This window comes from Oncorhynchus masou, chromosome 17, assembly GCF_036934945.1.
Source record: "Oncorhynchus masou masou isolate Uvic2021 chromosome 17, UVic_Omas_1.1, whole genome shotgun sequence".
Taxonomy (NCBI): Eukaryota; Metazoa; Chordata; class Actinopteri; order Salmoniformes; family Salmonidae; genus Oncorhynchus; species Oncorhynchus masou.
In genome coordinates this window covers 24238777-24254325 of record NC_088228.1, presented here as the reverse complement: position 1 = coordinate 24254325, position 15549 = coordinate 24238777, and the positions used below count along the sequence as shown (strand labels likewise).

The following is a 15549-nucleotide window of genomic DNA, read 5'->3' as shown; positions in this document are numbered from 1 at the left end:
CTATTGCCTGTTTCTGTAAATCTATAGCGTGCTGTTCAGTGATTTGTGAGACTCAGAACAGAGATATACAGGTAACTGCCAAAATAAAGGAAACACTTTGGTAAATGAGGGATATAAAGCACACTATATATACAAAGTATGTGGACATCCCTTCAAATTAGTGGATTCAGCTATTTCAACCACACCCGTTGCTGACAGGTGTATATAATTGAGCACACCGCCATGCAATCTCCACAGACAAACACTGGCAGGAGAATAGACTTACTGAAGAGCTCAGTGACTTTCAATGTGGCATCGTCATAGGATGCTAACTTTCCAACAAGTCAGTTCATCAAATTTCTGCCCTGCTAGAGCTGTCCCAGTCAAGCACTGTAAGTGCTGTTATTGTGAAGTGAGTAGTGTGTAGAAATCGTCTGTCCTCGGTTGCAACACTCACTACTGAATTCCTAAACTGCTTCTGGAAGCAACGTCAGCACAATAACTGTTCGTCGGGAGCTTCATGAAATGGGTTTCCATGGCCAAGCAGCTGCACACAAGCCTAAGATCACCATGTGTAATGCCAAACGTTGGCTGGAGTGGTGTAAAGCTCGCCGCCATAGGACTCTGGAGCAGTGGAAATTCGTTCTCTGAAGTGATGAATCACACTTCACCATCTGGCAGTCCGACGAACAAATCTGGGTTTGACTGCCTGCACAAAGCCCTGACCTCAACCCCATCGAACACCTTTGGATGAATTTGAACTCAGACTGCATGTCAGGTCCAATCGCCCAACATCAGTGCCCGACAGAACTAATGCTCTTGTGGCTGAATGGAAGCAAGTCCCCACAGCAATGTTCCAACATCTAGTGGAAAGCCTTCCCAGAAGAGTGGAGGCTGTTATAGCAGCAAAGGGAGGACCAACTCCATATTAATTTCCATGATTTTGGAATGAGATGTTAACCGAGCAGGTGTCCACATACTTTGATCGTGTAGTATATATTGAAAGCAGAGCTTTCACATAGGTGTGGTTGGTGAGTTAATTAGCTATTAACATCCTGTCATGTATAAAAATGCTGGCCGTTATTTTGGCTACCATGGCTATGCACCGATAGGATGACAATGCACCCATCCACAGGGCGCGAGTGGTCACTGAATGGCTTGATGACCATGAAAACAATGTAAACCATATGCCATAGCCGCCTTAGTCACCAGTCTAGAAGAAAAAGAAACTTAGTCACCAGACCTCAACCCAATCGAACACTTATGGGAGATTCTGGAGCTTGAGACAGCGTTTTCCGCCACCGACACCAAATTATGGAATTTGTCATGGAAGAATGGTGTCACATCCCTCCAATATAGTTCCAGACACTTGTAGAATCTATGCCAAGGTGAATTCAAGCTGTTCTGGCTCGTGGTGGCCCAATGCCCTATTAAGACACTTTATTTTGGCAGTTACCTGTACATACATCCAACTGATTTGTGTATTATCTGCTTTGAGAATATCCACCAGACAAACATACATTTTTTTGGTGGAGATGAAAAGGTCTCTGACCAAAACATTGACACAATAAACAACATGCAAAAGTATTGTATGTGTTTGAGTTATCCTTTTTACAATGGAGATATCAAACAGTCATAATCTGAAGAAATGCAGATTGAATGGAAAAATGCATAATCTGAAGAAAATGGAAGAATGCATACAAAAATATATCTGCATAAAAGTTCAATTATGAATTCCTCACAATGAGTACATAGTTCAAGCCAAGTGTTCCTTCCCCATTACTGTCAAAAGCCAGAAACAGAGTAACCAATCTAGGACAGGAAAAGATAGTGCTCAATGGCTACAGCTGAATCAAGTGGTCTTTAAAATCTAAAACGCTGGTGATAACTTCAACTCCTCAGTTCAGAACCAATTACAGTTAAAGGTTAGCTCGCACCCCAAGGCTCTTGAAAAGCAATTTGACCTCTCCTCGTAGCTCAAGTCTTTCAGCGCATCCTCACTGTGGGTAAACGTCTCTTCTTCCCCTCTTCCTCTTGTCTCCTCCTCTCCTCCTTGGCCTCTTTGTACCTCCACTTTGGGAGCTGGAGGAGCTTGGGGTCCTTGCTCTTTTTTCTCTTCTCAGGGTTGGGCCATGAGGGGACCTTGCACAGCCTCACCTTGGGGACCACAATGCCCGGCCTGACACTGCTCCTCCTCATCATGTTCAGGGGCAGCAAGCTGGTGCGCCTCAGGGCCGAAGTACCAGCCACCGCAACCTCTTGCAACATTTGGGTCTGCAGGCTGGCCCTCCGGTCCCTCTTCTTAGGAACCAACTGCACCCGGGAGTTATTGAACAGCTTCTTGTTGTTGTTGAAGTGCTCGGGGCCCAGGCACTTCAGTTCGTCCACTCGCTGCTTCCTGAGGATCTCTGGCACGGCATAGCGCCGCTTCCCGATGCAGGGGGGACTTCTTGGGGCCACAGTGTGGCAGGCGGTGGCGATCAATGGGCTGGACAGAGCGGTAGTGATGCGTACCATGTGGTCCATCACACCATCGTCCACGGGGTCCGTCTTCATGCGGAGAGAGAACCTGCAGCAAACCTTGTCTGCCACCTTCTGCCAGCAGCGCTTGGACTCCTGGCGTTGGGCCACTAGCTGCTGCAGCATGGGCCATTCCAGCTTGTAGGAGTCACAGAACTGCTGGGCGCATGGCTGGGCCATCAGACGCATCATCAGATAGGCCGTCTCATAGCGACATGTGAACAAAGCCCACTCCCTGGAGGTCATCTCGCGGCTGTAGTCCCTCGCCTCCATGTCCGCTCCTAGTAGAGGGAATACACAAATAAGAAGAAGCATCGAATGCATTGTTATTCAATTGTCATTTCTAAATGTTTATATTTATGGGAGCTGTTACAGATGTCGATCTTAACTTGACCAATTTCATCACAGGAGGAATATAATCCTGCAGCAGGAGAATTTGATTATCTGATAAAATATTTGCAATCACCACCAGGGGGAAGCTGGAAGCAGTGTTTGAATACAATGCAGTACCGTACCTACATTGTACCTTAGACTGCATGGCCACTTAAGCACCAGTTCATTAACTACATTTTGACAGTTGATTCATAACCTTAGGTTCGCTAGAAACGTTAAGATGTCCTCTACAAGGTGTCGACAGCACCCACAAGGATACTGGCCCATGTTGACTCCACTGACTTCCCAACAGTTGTGTGAAGTTGGCTGGGTGTTCATTGGGTGGTGGATCATTCTTGATACACACGAGAAACTGTTGAGCATGAAAAACCCAGCAGTGTTGCAGTTCTTGACACACTTAAACCGGTGTTGCTGGCACCTACTGCCATACCCAGTTCAAAGGCACTTAAATATTTTGTCTTGCCCATTCACCCTCTGAATGGCACGCATACACAATCCATGTCTCAATTGTCTCAAGGCTTAAAAATCCTCCTTCAACCTGCCTCCTCCCATTCATCCACACATTGAAGTGGATTTAAAACTTCTTGATGCACCCATCCTGTTAGTGGGATCATTTTCGTCAACCACCGCTGAATTGCAGGGCGCCAAATTCAAATTAAATTACTAAAAATATTTAATTTTCATGAATCACAAATGCAATATAGCAAAACATAGCTTAGCTTGTTGTTAATCCGCCTGGTGTGTCAGATTTCAATAAAGCTTTTCGGCGAAAGCATACCAAGCGTTTATGTAAGCACATCTCTCTCAGTTGACAATATTACAAACAGCTAGCAGCCAAGTATATTGGTCACGAAAGTCAGAAAAGCAATAAATTAAATTGCTTACCTTTGATGATCTTCGGATGTTTGCACTCACGAGACTCCCAGTAAAACAATAAATGTTCCTTATGTTCCATGAAGATTATTTTTATGTCCAAAATACCTCCATTTGTTTGGCGTGTTATGTTCAGAAATCCACAGGCTCGAGTGGTCACGACATCGCAGACGAAAATTCCAAATAGTATCCGTAATAAACGTAGAAACATTTCAAACGTTTTTTATAATCAATCCTCAGGTTGTTTTTACAATATATAATCAATAATATATCAACCAGGAATGTATCTTTTTCAATTGTAGAGAGAGAGAAAATGCTGTTGGTCATACAAAACGCTGCTGGCACCCAGCCATACAATGACTCGATGTGATCTTTCTCGCTCATTTTTTAAAATAAAAGCCTGAAACTATGTTTAAAACTGTTCACACCATGGGGAAGCCATAGGAAAAGGAATCTGGTTGATATCCCTTTAAATGGAGCGAAGGCAGGCTATGGAACATGGAGCTTTCAAAACCTTCCTGGTTTGATTTTCTTCAGGTTTTTGCCTGCAATATCAGTTCTGTTATACTCACAGACAATATTTTAACAGTTTTGGAAACTTCAGAGTGTTTTCTATCCTAATCTGACAATTATATGCATATTATAGATTCTGAAACTGAGAAATAGTCTGTTTAATTTGGGTACGTTTTTCATCCAAACATCAAAATACTGCCCCCTACACTCAAGAGGTTTTAACAGGTGACATCAATAAGGGATTCTAGTGTTCAGCTGAATTCACTTGGTCAGTCTATGTCATGGAAAGAGCATATACATACAGTGCATTCGGAAAGTGTTCAGACCCCTTGACTTTTTCCAAATGTTGATATGTTACAGACTTATTCTAAAACGTATTAAATAGTTTTTTCCCCTCATCAATCTATGCCCCATAATGACAAAGTAAAAACATATATATATATTTTGCAAATGTATATTAAAAATATATATATATCACATTTACATAAGTATTCAGACCCTTTACTCTGTATTTTGTTGAAGTACCATTGGCAGCGATTACAGCATCGAGTCTTCTTGGGTTTGACGCTACAAGCTTGGCACACCTGTATTTGGGAATTTTATCCCATTCTTCTCTGCAGACCCTCTCAAGCTCTCTCAGTTTGGATGGGGAGCATTGCTGCACAGCTATTTTCAGGTCTCTCCAGAGATGTTCGATCGGGTTCAAGTCTGGGCTCTGGCTGGGCCACTCAAGGACTTTCAGAGACTTATCCCGAAGCCACTCCTGTGATGCCTTGGCTGTGTGCGTAGGGTCGTTGTGCTGTTGGAAGGTAAACCTTAGCCCCAGTCTGAGGTCCTGAGCGCTCTGAAGCAGGATTTCTCTGTACTTTGCTCCATTCATTTTTGCCTTGATCCTGACTAGTCTCCCAGTCCCTGCCGCTGAAAAACATCCCCACAGCATGAATCTTCCACCACCATGCTTCACCGTAGGGATGGAGCCAGGTTTCCTACAGTCGTGACGCTTGGCACTCAGGCCAAAGAATTTAATCTTGGTTTCATCAGACTGGAGAATCTTGTTTCTCATGGTCTGAGAGTCTTTCGGTGCCTTTTGGCAAACTCCAAACGGGCTGTCATGTGTCTTTCACTAAGTAGTGTCTTCCGTCTGGCCACTTTACCATAAAGGCCTGATTGGTGGAGTGCTGCAGAGATGTTTGGGTTTGGTGGATGCCAGAAGAACACTACCTGCCCGAATACATAGTGCCAACTGTAAAGTTTGGTGGAAGAGAAATAATGGTGTGGGTCTGCTTTTCATGGTTCCAGTGAAGGTAAATCTTAACGCTATAGCATACAATGACATTCTAGACGATTATGTGCTTCCAACTTTGTGGCAATAGATTGGGTAAGGCCCTTTCCTGTTTCAGCATGACAATACCCCCATACAGAAAGTGAGGTCCATACTGAAATGGTTTGTCGAGATCGATGTGGAAGAACTTGACTGACCTGTACAGAGCCCTGACCTCAATCCCATCGAACACCTTTGGGATGAATTGGAACGCCGATTGCAAGCCAGGCCTAATCGCCCAACATCAGTGCCTGACCTCACTAATGCTCTTATGGCTGAATGGAAGCAAGTCCCTGCAGGAATCTTACAACATCTAGCGGAAAGCCTTCCCAGAAGAGTGGAGGCTGTTATAGCAGCAAAGGAGGGATCAACTCCATATTAATGGCCATGATTTTGGAATGAGATGAACAACGAGCATGTGTCCACATACTTCTGGTCATGTAGTGTAGCTATCCTATTCATCGTCTCCTTTGCCCAGATACTGGTTCAGTTGTTGATGTGAATGGATAAATTTCAGATAAATGCACACTTGAATGTTGCAGGAATAGGATCCATATGCCTACAGTAGCAGTAGGATATTTATTCATATTCTGTCTGGTGCTTTTAACATTTTAATGAGTCAAAGAGGGTCATCAGTAATTACTACAGCCTCAAAGTCATAATTATGGCTAAACCACGCCTATTTCTACAACTTCTCTTCTTAAAATCTGATTTTAAACCTAACCTTAACCACACTGCTATACCCTAATGTTAGATTACATTTTCATGAATCTTTACGATATAGCCAATTTGGACTTTGTGGCTGCGCTAACTAATGACAATCGCAAGAGAGGGAGGATGATTTTGATAGCTGGCACTGGTCCGAATCACTCAACTGCCCTTGAATATGGTGAAAGGGAACTGTGGCTTTTCAGTGAAAGTATCTAAATCACGAGGCTCATTTGAATTTCCTGATGCGCAGGACATTTTTCTGCAACAAAAGAAGATTAAGATCCGACATCTGTAACTGTACAGACATATTCTTCATCACAGTGGACCTAGCAACAAAATAAAGATAATGTAAACATTGGAGAAAGTATATAGGAAAACTAAATATCTTGGCTCTACCTGACATCATGAGCAAACAAACAACATCTGCCCTCCCTTGCATGGCTGCCTTCATCAAAGCGGTGAATCCATGGCAGTTCCTACGCTCTAGGTCCAGGTTGGGGAAGTAGTTGATCAAGTAGCTGGATATCATAATGTGGCCTGGTGTTAAAAAAATACCCAAATGTTATTCACCTTATTCACAATTAACCATTTTTAATTCTACTCAATGTTATCAGATCAAAATGTTTGTCTTAATCTGGCTTTTCATTTAGAATTTTCATTATATTTCATGACACATTGCCAAAATATACTGTACTAGGAAGTAGGAACCAACCAACCTCCCAGCATTGAAACATCTGTAGATTCTTACCTGCTTGAGCAGCTGTCATGAGGGCTGTATTCCCCTCGTTGTCTTGCCAGTTGACATCGATATGGGGACACTGAGAAAGCGCTATGACCACATCCACCCAGCCCATGTAACAGGCGACTATCAGCCCATTCTGAAAAACACAACATTCAAAGATCAGTGACACACACCTCTTTTTGGATGTATGTTTACTGCTTTACTGCTTTAGTATAATAAGTCAGTGGCCTTCTGGTGACTCTGTTGACACACAGTACCATACCGTTCAACTCAAACATTTGGCCTTGCACATAAGGTATAGTAAGTCACACAACTACCGGCACATCACTTGTTTACTTTAGATCTCAAGAAAGATACACATCTCCAGAAGTGGCTGCTGCTAGTGCTTGTTAATGGCATTGTAGCGAATTAAGGACACAAAGCAAGCTCACCCACCCAGGACTCTGAGGTCACTCTTACACTGATGGTCTTAAGTCGGTGGTCTCAGTGCTCATTATCCCAACACAGTTGCTTCACAGGGTCAATTGGATCAATAGGTGGGGCGTCATGTAGCCTAGTGGTTAGAGCATTGGGCCAATAACAAAAAGGTTGCTAGAGCAAATCCCTGAGCTGACAAGGTAAAAATCTGTTGTTCAGCCCCTGAACAAGGACGTTAACCCCCTGTTCCTAGGATGTCCTTGTAAATAAGAAGTTGTTCTTAATGGACTTGCCTGGTTAAATAAAAAATAGCTCTGCTTTTTAAAGCATGTTTAAAGCTACTCTAGCTCTAGGTGCGTGGTGCTAGACTTGTGTTAACAGTGTAGAATATGACAGTGTGTAGTCTCATTTGTAAATGAGAGCTGACTTAAGAAACTATCTATCTTTGGGGGTCTTTGAGAAACAATTTACCTAACAAAATAAACAAATACTTGGAGCGACACTGATAAACCTGTATGATTGGAGGGTAATGTCAGAGATGCCAACTGACAGACCTACTGATCCCTTAGGAAATTCCAAGTTAAGTCTCAGCTAATAGTCTTTCTGGAGCTTTCTGAACCATCTGCCTGCTGCTGCCTACAGTACTAATCACAGTCCACCAGACCTATGGTGAGATAGCATAATGACTGTATAGTAAACAGTATTTAAGAGTGGCTCAAGGGCTCAGTTTCTGGATTTGGGGAAAAACCCAGTCACCAAGGCTACTGTACAACCAATCACAGGTATGGTCTGGATTCAATCAATATTGCGGAAGTATCAGTGAAAATCCATGTAAAAAGGTCAAGGTCATCTCCAGTTAAGCCGACATATACAGTGTTTATGTGACTGCAGTCTCCGCGACCGCGGGAACATTGCCTTTAATTGTCAATCGCGCAATAAAGTGGATCTTCAGCACTACGTATTGAATAGAGCCCTAAGTCATCTGAAGAAAACTCATTAGACATTGTGTACTGTAAACAAAGCGTTATGCCCACTCATAATGAAAACCCCAAACTCAAAAGCATTGAAATATCAACAGAACTTCCAGTATTCTCACTGCTTAGGGCTTACATGGTCAACTGATGTAAAGGTCTCTGTTGTAGGCCTAGAACGCAGCTTTGGGACCAAAGAGGAATTCAAAGTGAAAATATCTGACAACAACACCCCATCTATAAACAACCCAAGGGAGAACATCATCTTGGACCCGCTATCTGCAGTGTTGGGGAGTAGTGAACTACATGCAATTCAACTAGTAATTAAACTATACTTTGCAGTAGCTTTGTGGTAGTTGAACTAAATTCAAACCGTGGTTGTTTTTATAGTAGTTAATTACTTTTTTTTGCCATGTAGCAGTGTCGCTAACTACTGGAACTACACTACCTTTTGGCCAAAAATAAAATATGGGTTAAGTAGGCAAGAATTTCCTTTCTTTTTTGGCATCAGTCCTTCCTAATTCTCACTTGAAACATAGTTCTTGTGTTTAATAGGCTAAATTACACATTCTGTTAACATCTGACTCCAGAGTGGTTCATTTATATTCTGTGACATTTCAGATTTAGATATGATAATTTATCACCAAGTAGTTTGGATGTAGTGAACTACTTTTTCAAAATATTTTAAGTTAAAAAAACTATATATTTTTAAAGGTTACCTTTAGTGTAGCTTAACTCTTCCAGTGCGAAGTAATTGGTAGCTTGGTTAACAATATTTCCAGAGTAGCTTCTCCAACACTGACTATCTGTCTAGGTGAATTGGAAAAACTGCCATTTTAGATTTGCCAGAAATCTGCTCAAACAGAGTGCACCTTCAGTTTGTTTTGATTTGAAACACTGCTGTGTGTGGGCTTGTTTACATCTACACAAACTACACATTGGGGCTCATGTCATGCCAGTGGAGGATGTAACATGAAGCAACTGAGAGCATTTCTTGCTTTTATGGATCCAGACACTCGTGCCATTAAGTGTTGCATGACATCAAACTTCTCCCCTCATTTGTACTGTATTAGTATGTCCCATGAGAAGGGAATAAACAGGTCAGTGGCCGAGCCTAGTATCTCAGTTTTACCAGCTACTGAGGGAAATCAGGGACCTACTGTATCTACAAGCAACACCTTTAGAATATAATGTACAATAATAGTCGCTGAATGCGTAGGCTACTTATATCCCTGGTATTATTGCTTTACCACCTAAGAGGATACAGCAGTGAGAAACACATTCAAAATTGTATTGGGTCTAACCCTAATGTCTACCTGTTGGGTACCCATGATGGTCATTAATGTTGTAAAGAATAAGCTATTTGAAGCACCATCCTCGTCCTTGGTATTGTCCAGCTGCACCCTGATATCTTGGGTGAACCTTTTGAAAGCTCAGCCATGATCGCGAGCTGATTCAACGCTATCTCAATCTCAGTGGCGGTCGGTGACGTTTAAGATAACGTTTCCTTTTGCTTGTGGACTTCAGTGCACAACACATCAGCTGTCTGTGACCAAGCGAAAAAAGACATTCCAAGCCAAACCTTCATATCATAACTGCTAACCGCTACACACAGCCTACATTATTGTCACCATATTGGCTAACATCAAGTCAATGTAGCTACTAGACCTAACAAGTTAGTAAACCCTCTACAATCATGCAGTACAGTGTATGGTTAGCAAACAGTTTACCAGTTACACCGGCAAGCCCCGGTGGCAATAAATTCATAAAACCAAAAGCTTACCTTGAAGAGTTCCAGTGTTGGATAGCCATAGCCAGTTAGATAACGGAGCATCCCTCTCGGTTTGAGCCGGGTGTATGAGAAGGCTAAAGTATCCAGCTGCATTTACTAGCTAAGTAAATACATTTTTTTTGAAGAAATGTATTTGTTGAAAACTATTAAACTCTTGTCTTTCTCTCTCTTTGAGTCAACCACTCACCACATTTTATGCACAGCAGTGCTAGCTTGCTAATTGTAGTGTATGCTTTCCGTACTATATTAATTTATTCTCTGATCCTTTGATAGGGTGGACCACATGTCAGTTCATGCTGTAAGAGCTCTGATAGGTTAAAGGATGTCCTCTAGAAATTGTCATAATTACTGTGTAACTCTATGAAAGAGGGTGAGAACCATGAGCCTCCTAGGTTTTGTATTGAAATCGATTCAGAAGCTAGCTGTCCTCCGTCTACACCATGGTGCTGCTGAGGCCACTGTAGACCTTCAATTGTGTTTTACCCAATTATTTGGTGACGTTAATATATTTAATATAGTTTTATTTAATAATGATGACTTTTTAAATGTTTCACTATTTTTATTTTTATGAAATTTACTGAGGAGTATGGTCATCCCCATCTTCCTCTGAGGTGCCTACACTGCTCAATCTGCAATCCACACCCCCATCTGTTCCAGGGCAACAAACTGCTCTGAGTATTCCTCTGAGATTGTCACTGTCTACAGAAATGGCACAATTTGGGCCCTATATGACACTCAGCCCTATACAGAAAGCCTGGAAAATGAATTCCTAGTTAAAATCTCTGCTGCTCTATCAAATCACTATAAAGCCAATTCCTGATTGGTGGAGATCTCATGGAAACCTTCTTTACAAATATCTAAGTTCCAATGTCCGTGCTAGCATGCCATGTAGAAAGCATTATGCATTGCTTCATTGCAAGTAGGATTCTAGTGTGGACATTGGAACACAAACAATGTTATATGTTTGTGCAGTCGGGCCTTGACTTGATAATACTGATATAAGTTTTAAAAAACAGTTAATGTCTTTAATGACACCACGAACATACTCTGTTGTTCTTGTCTGTTTCATTCACTTCCTCCTTTGTCACCCCTTGCCTTATCATAATCTTCACTATGATGGAATTGTTATTGGAGCAGGCCTTGAAGAAGGACAGAGGTTCGGGGGTGTTTGGGCTGGGAGTCCTGTATTTGAGAGAGTCATCGGGTGGATAGAAGGAGTTATCAGAGTCAATACTCTTGGTATCCTTCGGCAGATCTGGCAATGTGTCAAAGTCAAACTCTTCAAATTCCTGATAGACATCATCGTCGTCATCGTCGTAATAGTTGCTTTCCTCATTGTCTCCCTCATTAGGATCCTCATTTTCATTGCCTGCGACCGTCTCCGACAATATAGACGACTCCTCATCTTTGCGACCCCTGACAATCCCATTCTGCTGAACATTTAACAAGGTCCCTCCACCTCCACCTGGGTCCTCTGTGATCTGCACCATTTAACCTCCTATTAGAATACACCACAATATCAATATTAATTGCCCCTCATTCAAAATGTAAATACTTAGCTAGGTCTTGTAGAAGAAGCAGATGTCAGTACAATCCCCAACTAGAACATACTCAAACATTTGTTCTGGTTTCAAAGCCACTTGAGGAAGATGTCTCAGAATGTCCCTTTTAATCCATCCATAAATCTTGTTCCCTGAAGCATTAGACGGACATTAAATACCTTGTTTATATCCATGTGACATCCCCAACGGATCCTCTTGTTTTCATCAGCTCCTCATTTGCCTTCTGTTTTTCTCACTTTCCAAATGGCAACCGGCAACAACAACGTGACAGCTTGAGAATTCATCTCTTGAATACATTTGTTGCCAAAGTTGTCCCACAAAACGCTGTTCACCAAAAGGCACTGTATTCTTTTAGACAGTCTCTAGTTCCTGCTGTGCTGATACCTGACTAGTCTATGCACCTGCAGTAAAGCATTTTGTTTCCTTTGACTGATGTGGAAGAGAAGAATTTTCTAAACTGACGCTTCCATAATCCCTTAAATCACTTTGCTCTCTCTCTCTCTCCCTCTCCCTCTCCCCCTCTCTCTCTCTCTCTATTTCTCTCTCTCTCTCTCTCATACTTTCTACTTAGTAGTGGGAACTTTTGTAGTGTGATATAGTAATAGTATCTCCAAATTATAAAGTTGAATAAAAAAAGTATTGAATGATAAAATTACAGATTTAGCAGACTAGTATTGTATTTTCTTGATCTGGATAGCTAAACCTCAATTCACAGATGAATTAAATATTGTACTCTCTCAGCCAGATATTTCATTGCATGCCTGTGTGTGATAAACTGGTTTTTCACCATACCCATACCCTAAAACTATAGCTCATCCACTGACTTGGGGTGCCCACTAGTTGTGCAGCATTTGCATATGACCCTAATCTATATTTGGCTGTGGCTGCTGTTAGCTCTGTTTTAGCTGACTGGTAATTGGATACAGCAGAAAGAACACAGCCTCTTACATACGTTTTTTCTTCTTCTCATTTTCCTCAACAGCAAGCCAGCATGTCATATACCTACTCTACACTTCGTGACACTAATTCACATTATTTTGTTGGTTGATTGACATTATTTTAGATGCAGATAAAGGTTTGGATGTAGCGTTTGTCCGTTTTTACAGTGTCATAAACTGTAGTGCAACTTTTGGCAGTGCGGTTCCCACGCTTGTCCGAGCTCCATGCAGTAGTCTTAGTGTCGTTCTGTGAGGGCTCATGTGGGTGGCTAAAAAGCCCTTTTGAAAGTATCTTCTCCTAATTGCTCCTTGCTTCCTTGCAGGTGCCTCGCCAATCTGACTGTCGACATTCTCACCGTCTTTTAAACTCAAGATGTCAGTATAATGAGAAAAGAAGATACCAAAGTAATGACATTATCAACAAGGCTATGAAAATTCAGCTTTGAAAATTCAATCTACAGATCTTGACACGATTGATTACTTACTGCATATGGTAGGCCCTGGGCTGATCTTAATTAAGGGGCAATCAGCAGTTGTTACATCTATTTTTTGGACTTCTAAATGAATGATATGTACCCATTGATTCCTGAAGAATATAAGTTGTGAGCTTAGTTCAACTGTGGTACCCCATCCGAATGCAAAATATAAGCCTGTTTTACTCTGATGTTTGTAAACACAGTAAATGTAAACAAACACTCCATAGCTTAAAACCATGGTTAAAAACTATCCTTTTGATTTACTTTGTTTACTTGCATCAATAGCTCTGTCTTTTAATTTGAGAGTGGTTAGATTTCTCCAGACCCATTTCCCCCACTTTGTTATTGTTTTAACTGCTGATTGCTGCTTTAAGCATTACATAATTTCCGTAGTTGAGTCTTAGTTGATGCAGTCAATGGTTGAGCCTCTGATGTTGGTCCATGCACCGGTAAGCCTTTAGCAAGATGTTGTACATCAGGTCAATGCTAAACTACTTTTGAGCATCACATCTTATTCCCAATACCAAATCAGTACACAATTAAAACTAGGTCAGTCGATGTTTAAAAGTAGACTAACATTCTTAGAGTATAGGCCAGTATTTAGTGTCAACGCCACACAGGCTATATTTACCTCTAACAGGATCACTTTATAGCAAAGTGCCAGATTACTGTCAGTAACAGGAGTGTTATCTGAAACAGGCTCATCCTGTGTTGAGTGGGGCCTTTCACCCTTATCGTTTCAACCCAAACTGTGCTCTTTTTGCTCACTTTTCAGTTAGTTTGGTTCAGTATAATGTCAGCCTGCCTGTGTTACACACTGCTTGTTACCAGACTAGTTGGAGTGGGGCAGGGCTAGCTAGCTATGCTCCTCCATCCGTGCAAAAGCAGGCTGGCACCAGATACAGGTAACTGCCAAAATAAAGGGAACTCAAACATAGTGTCTTAATAGGGCATTGGGCAACCATACTCTGCCAGAACAGATTCGATACACCTTGGCATACATTCTACAAGTGTCTGGAACTCTAATGGAGGCATGCGACAACATTCTTCCACGAGAAATTCCATCATTTGGTGTTTTGTTGATCCGGCACTGCTCCAGAATCTCCCTTAAGTGTTCAGTTGGGTTGAGATCTGGTGACTGAAACGCACGCACCCTTTAAACCCCTTATGCTCGTTTTGGACCCCTCTTTCAAATTGACTAAGATCTCTTCTACTAGTCATGGTAGCCAAAATAATGACCCTAAGCATGATGAGACGTTAAATGCTGAATTAACTCAGGAACCACACCTGCTTTACTGCTTTACCTGCTTTACTTTGTATCCCTCATTTACTCCAGTGTTGCCTTTATTTTGGGAGTTACATGTATGTTATTGGGCCAGATAGTGCTGATCCGTGCTGGAAAGGACAATGTGAAAATAAAATATTCTGAAAGTAAAGTTTGGGTCGGCACAATAGTGTGAAAGTGATGTTAGAATTAGAATCTAGTAATCCATGTCAATAAACATTAGATATGCAGCCAACACAGTATTTCCAACCTCAACATATTTCCATACTTGAGCACCATGGAAATGTCATACCATTTGTTTTTTACAGCACTACTACTATAATGTGCCATACATTTCTGTCCGGATCTGGGATGGTAATCAAATGGTATAAAATCTTGCCACGTTTTCTAGGGATGAGGACAAGACATTTTGACCTGCAAGCGATTTACAGTTTGACCAGCAGGATTAAGGGCCTAGGAAAAGTACTAGCCAACCAGGATATCGTTCTAGGAAAAACAGTTATTTTGAGTTCCATTGACTTGACATTATTCAGCCACTATCAGGTGTGGTTATGTTATTGGCTATGAGATGACAGCATCATCAAATCAAATCAAATTGTATTTGTCACATGCACTTAATACAACAGGCACCTTACAGTGAAATACTTACTTACAGGCCCTTAACCAACAATCATGACATGGCCTGTACTGAACCCAGTGCTGCCATCATAACGGCCCAATTCCGATTTAGGAAATGTACGCATTTTCTATGCTTGTCTTTCCTACGCTTCTCAGTAGTTGGTATTCAGACTTGCCTTATGCAGATGCATAACAAACTTTGCGGGCATGGTTCCATTGCACGCGCTGAATACCTGTAATGAAAAAAACATTGAAAACCCTCCCACTTGCTGGCCAACAGATTTTCTCATGGAGTTTTCATTCAATGCGGTTTTTAGTACATTTATCTTAAACCATCCCTTTAAATTTGGTGTACCTTTAATTCTAATTTTGTTGACAGACTAAAATACATTGAGAGAATGGGTTTCATAGTGATCAATGAAAGAACACCATCTAAAT

The 15549-nt window shown here is 41.6% G+C and overlaps 1 protein-coding gene across 1 annotated transcript; it reads right to left on the bottom strand.

Moving 5' to 3' along the window:
• Positions 1 to 1682: 1682 nt before the first annotated feature.
• Positions 1683 to 11722, bottom strand: LOC135558184 (ankyrin repeat domain-containing protein 33B-like). The gene is made up of 4 exons (XM_064991919.1): positions 11279 to 11722; positions 7059 to 7188; positions 6707 to 6847; positions 1683 to 2780 (listed from the first exon to the last, which is right to left on the bottom strand). The coding sequence occupies exons 1-4, from the start codon at positions 11720 to 11722 to the stop codon at positions 1966 to 1968; spliced, it is 1530 nt and encodes a 509-aa protein (XP_064847991.1). The 3' UTR covers positions 1683 to 1965.
• Between the last annotated feature and the right edge of the window lie 3827 nt (positions 11723 to 15549).

Coding starts and splice junctions, on each gene's coding strand:
- LOC135558184 (XM_064991919.1), bottom strand. CDS start 11,722: ATGGTGCAGATCACAGAGGACCCAGGTGGAGGTGGAGGGACCTTGTTA. Junction 7,189..11,278: donor AAACAGACAAGAACAACAGA/GTATGTTCGTGG, acceptor TGTGTTTTTCAG/AATGGGCTGATAGTCGCCTG. Junction 2,781..6,706: donor TTGTTTGCTCATGATGTCAG/GTAGAGCCAAGA, acceptor TCCCTCTACTAG/GAGCGGACATGGAGGCGAGG.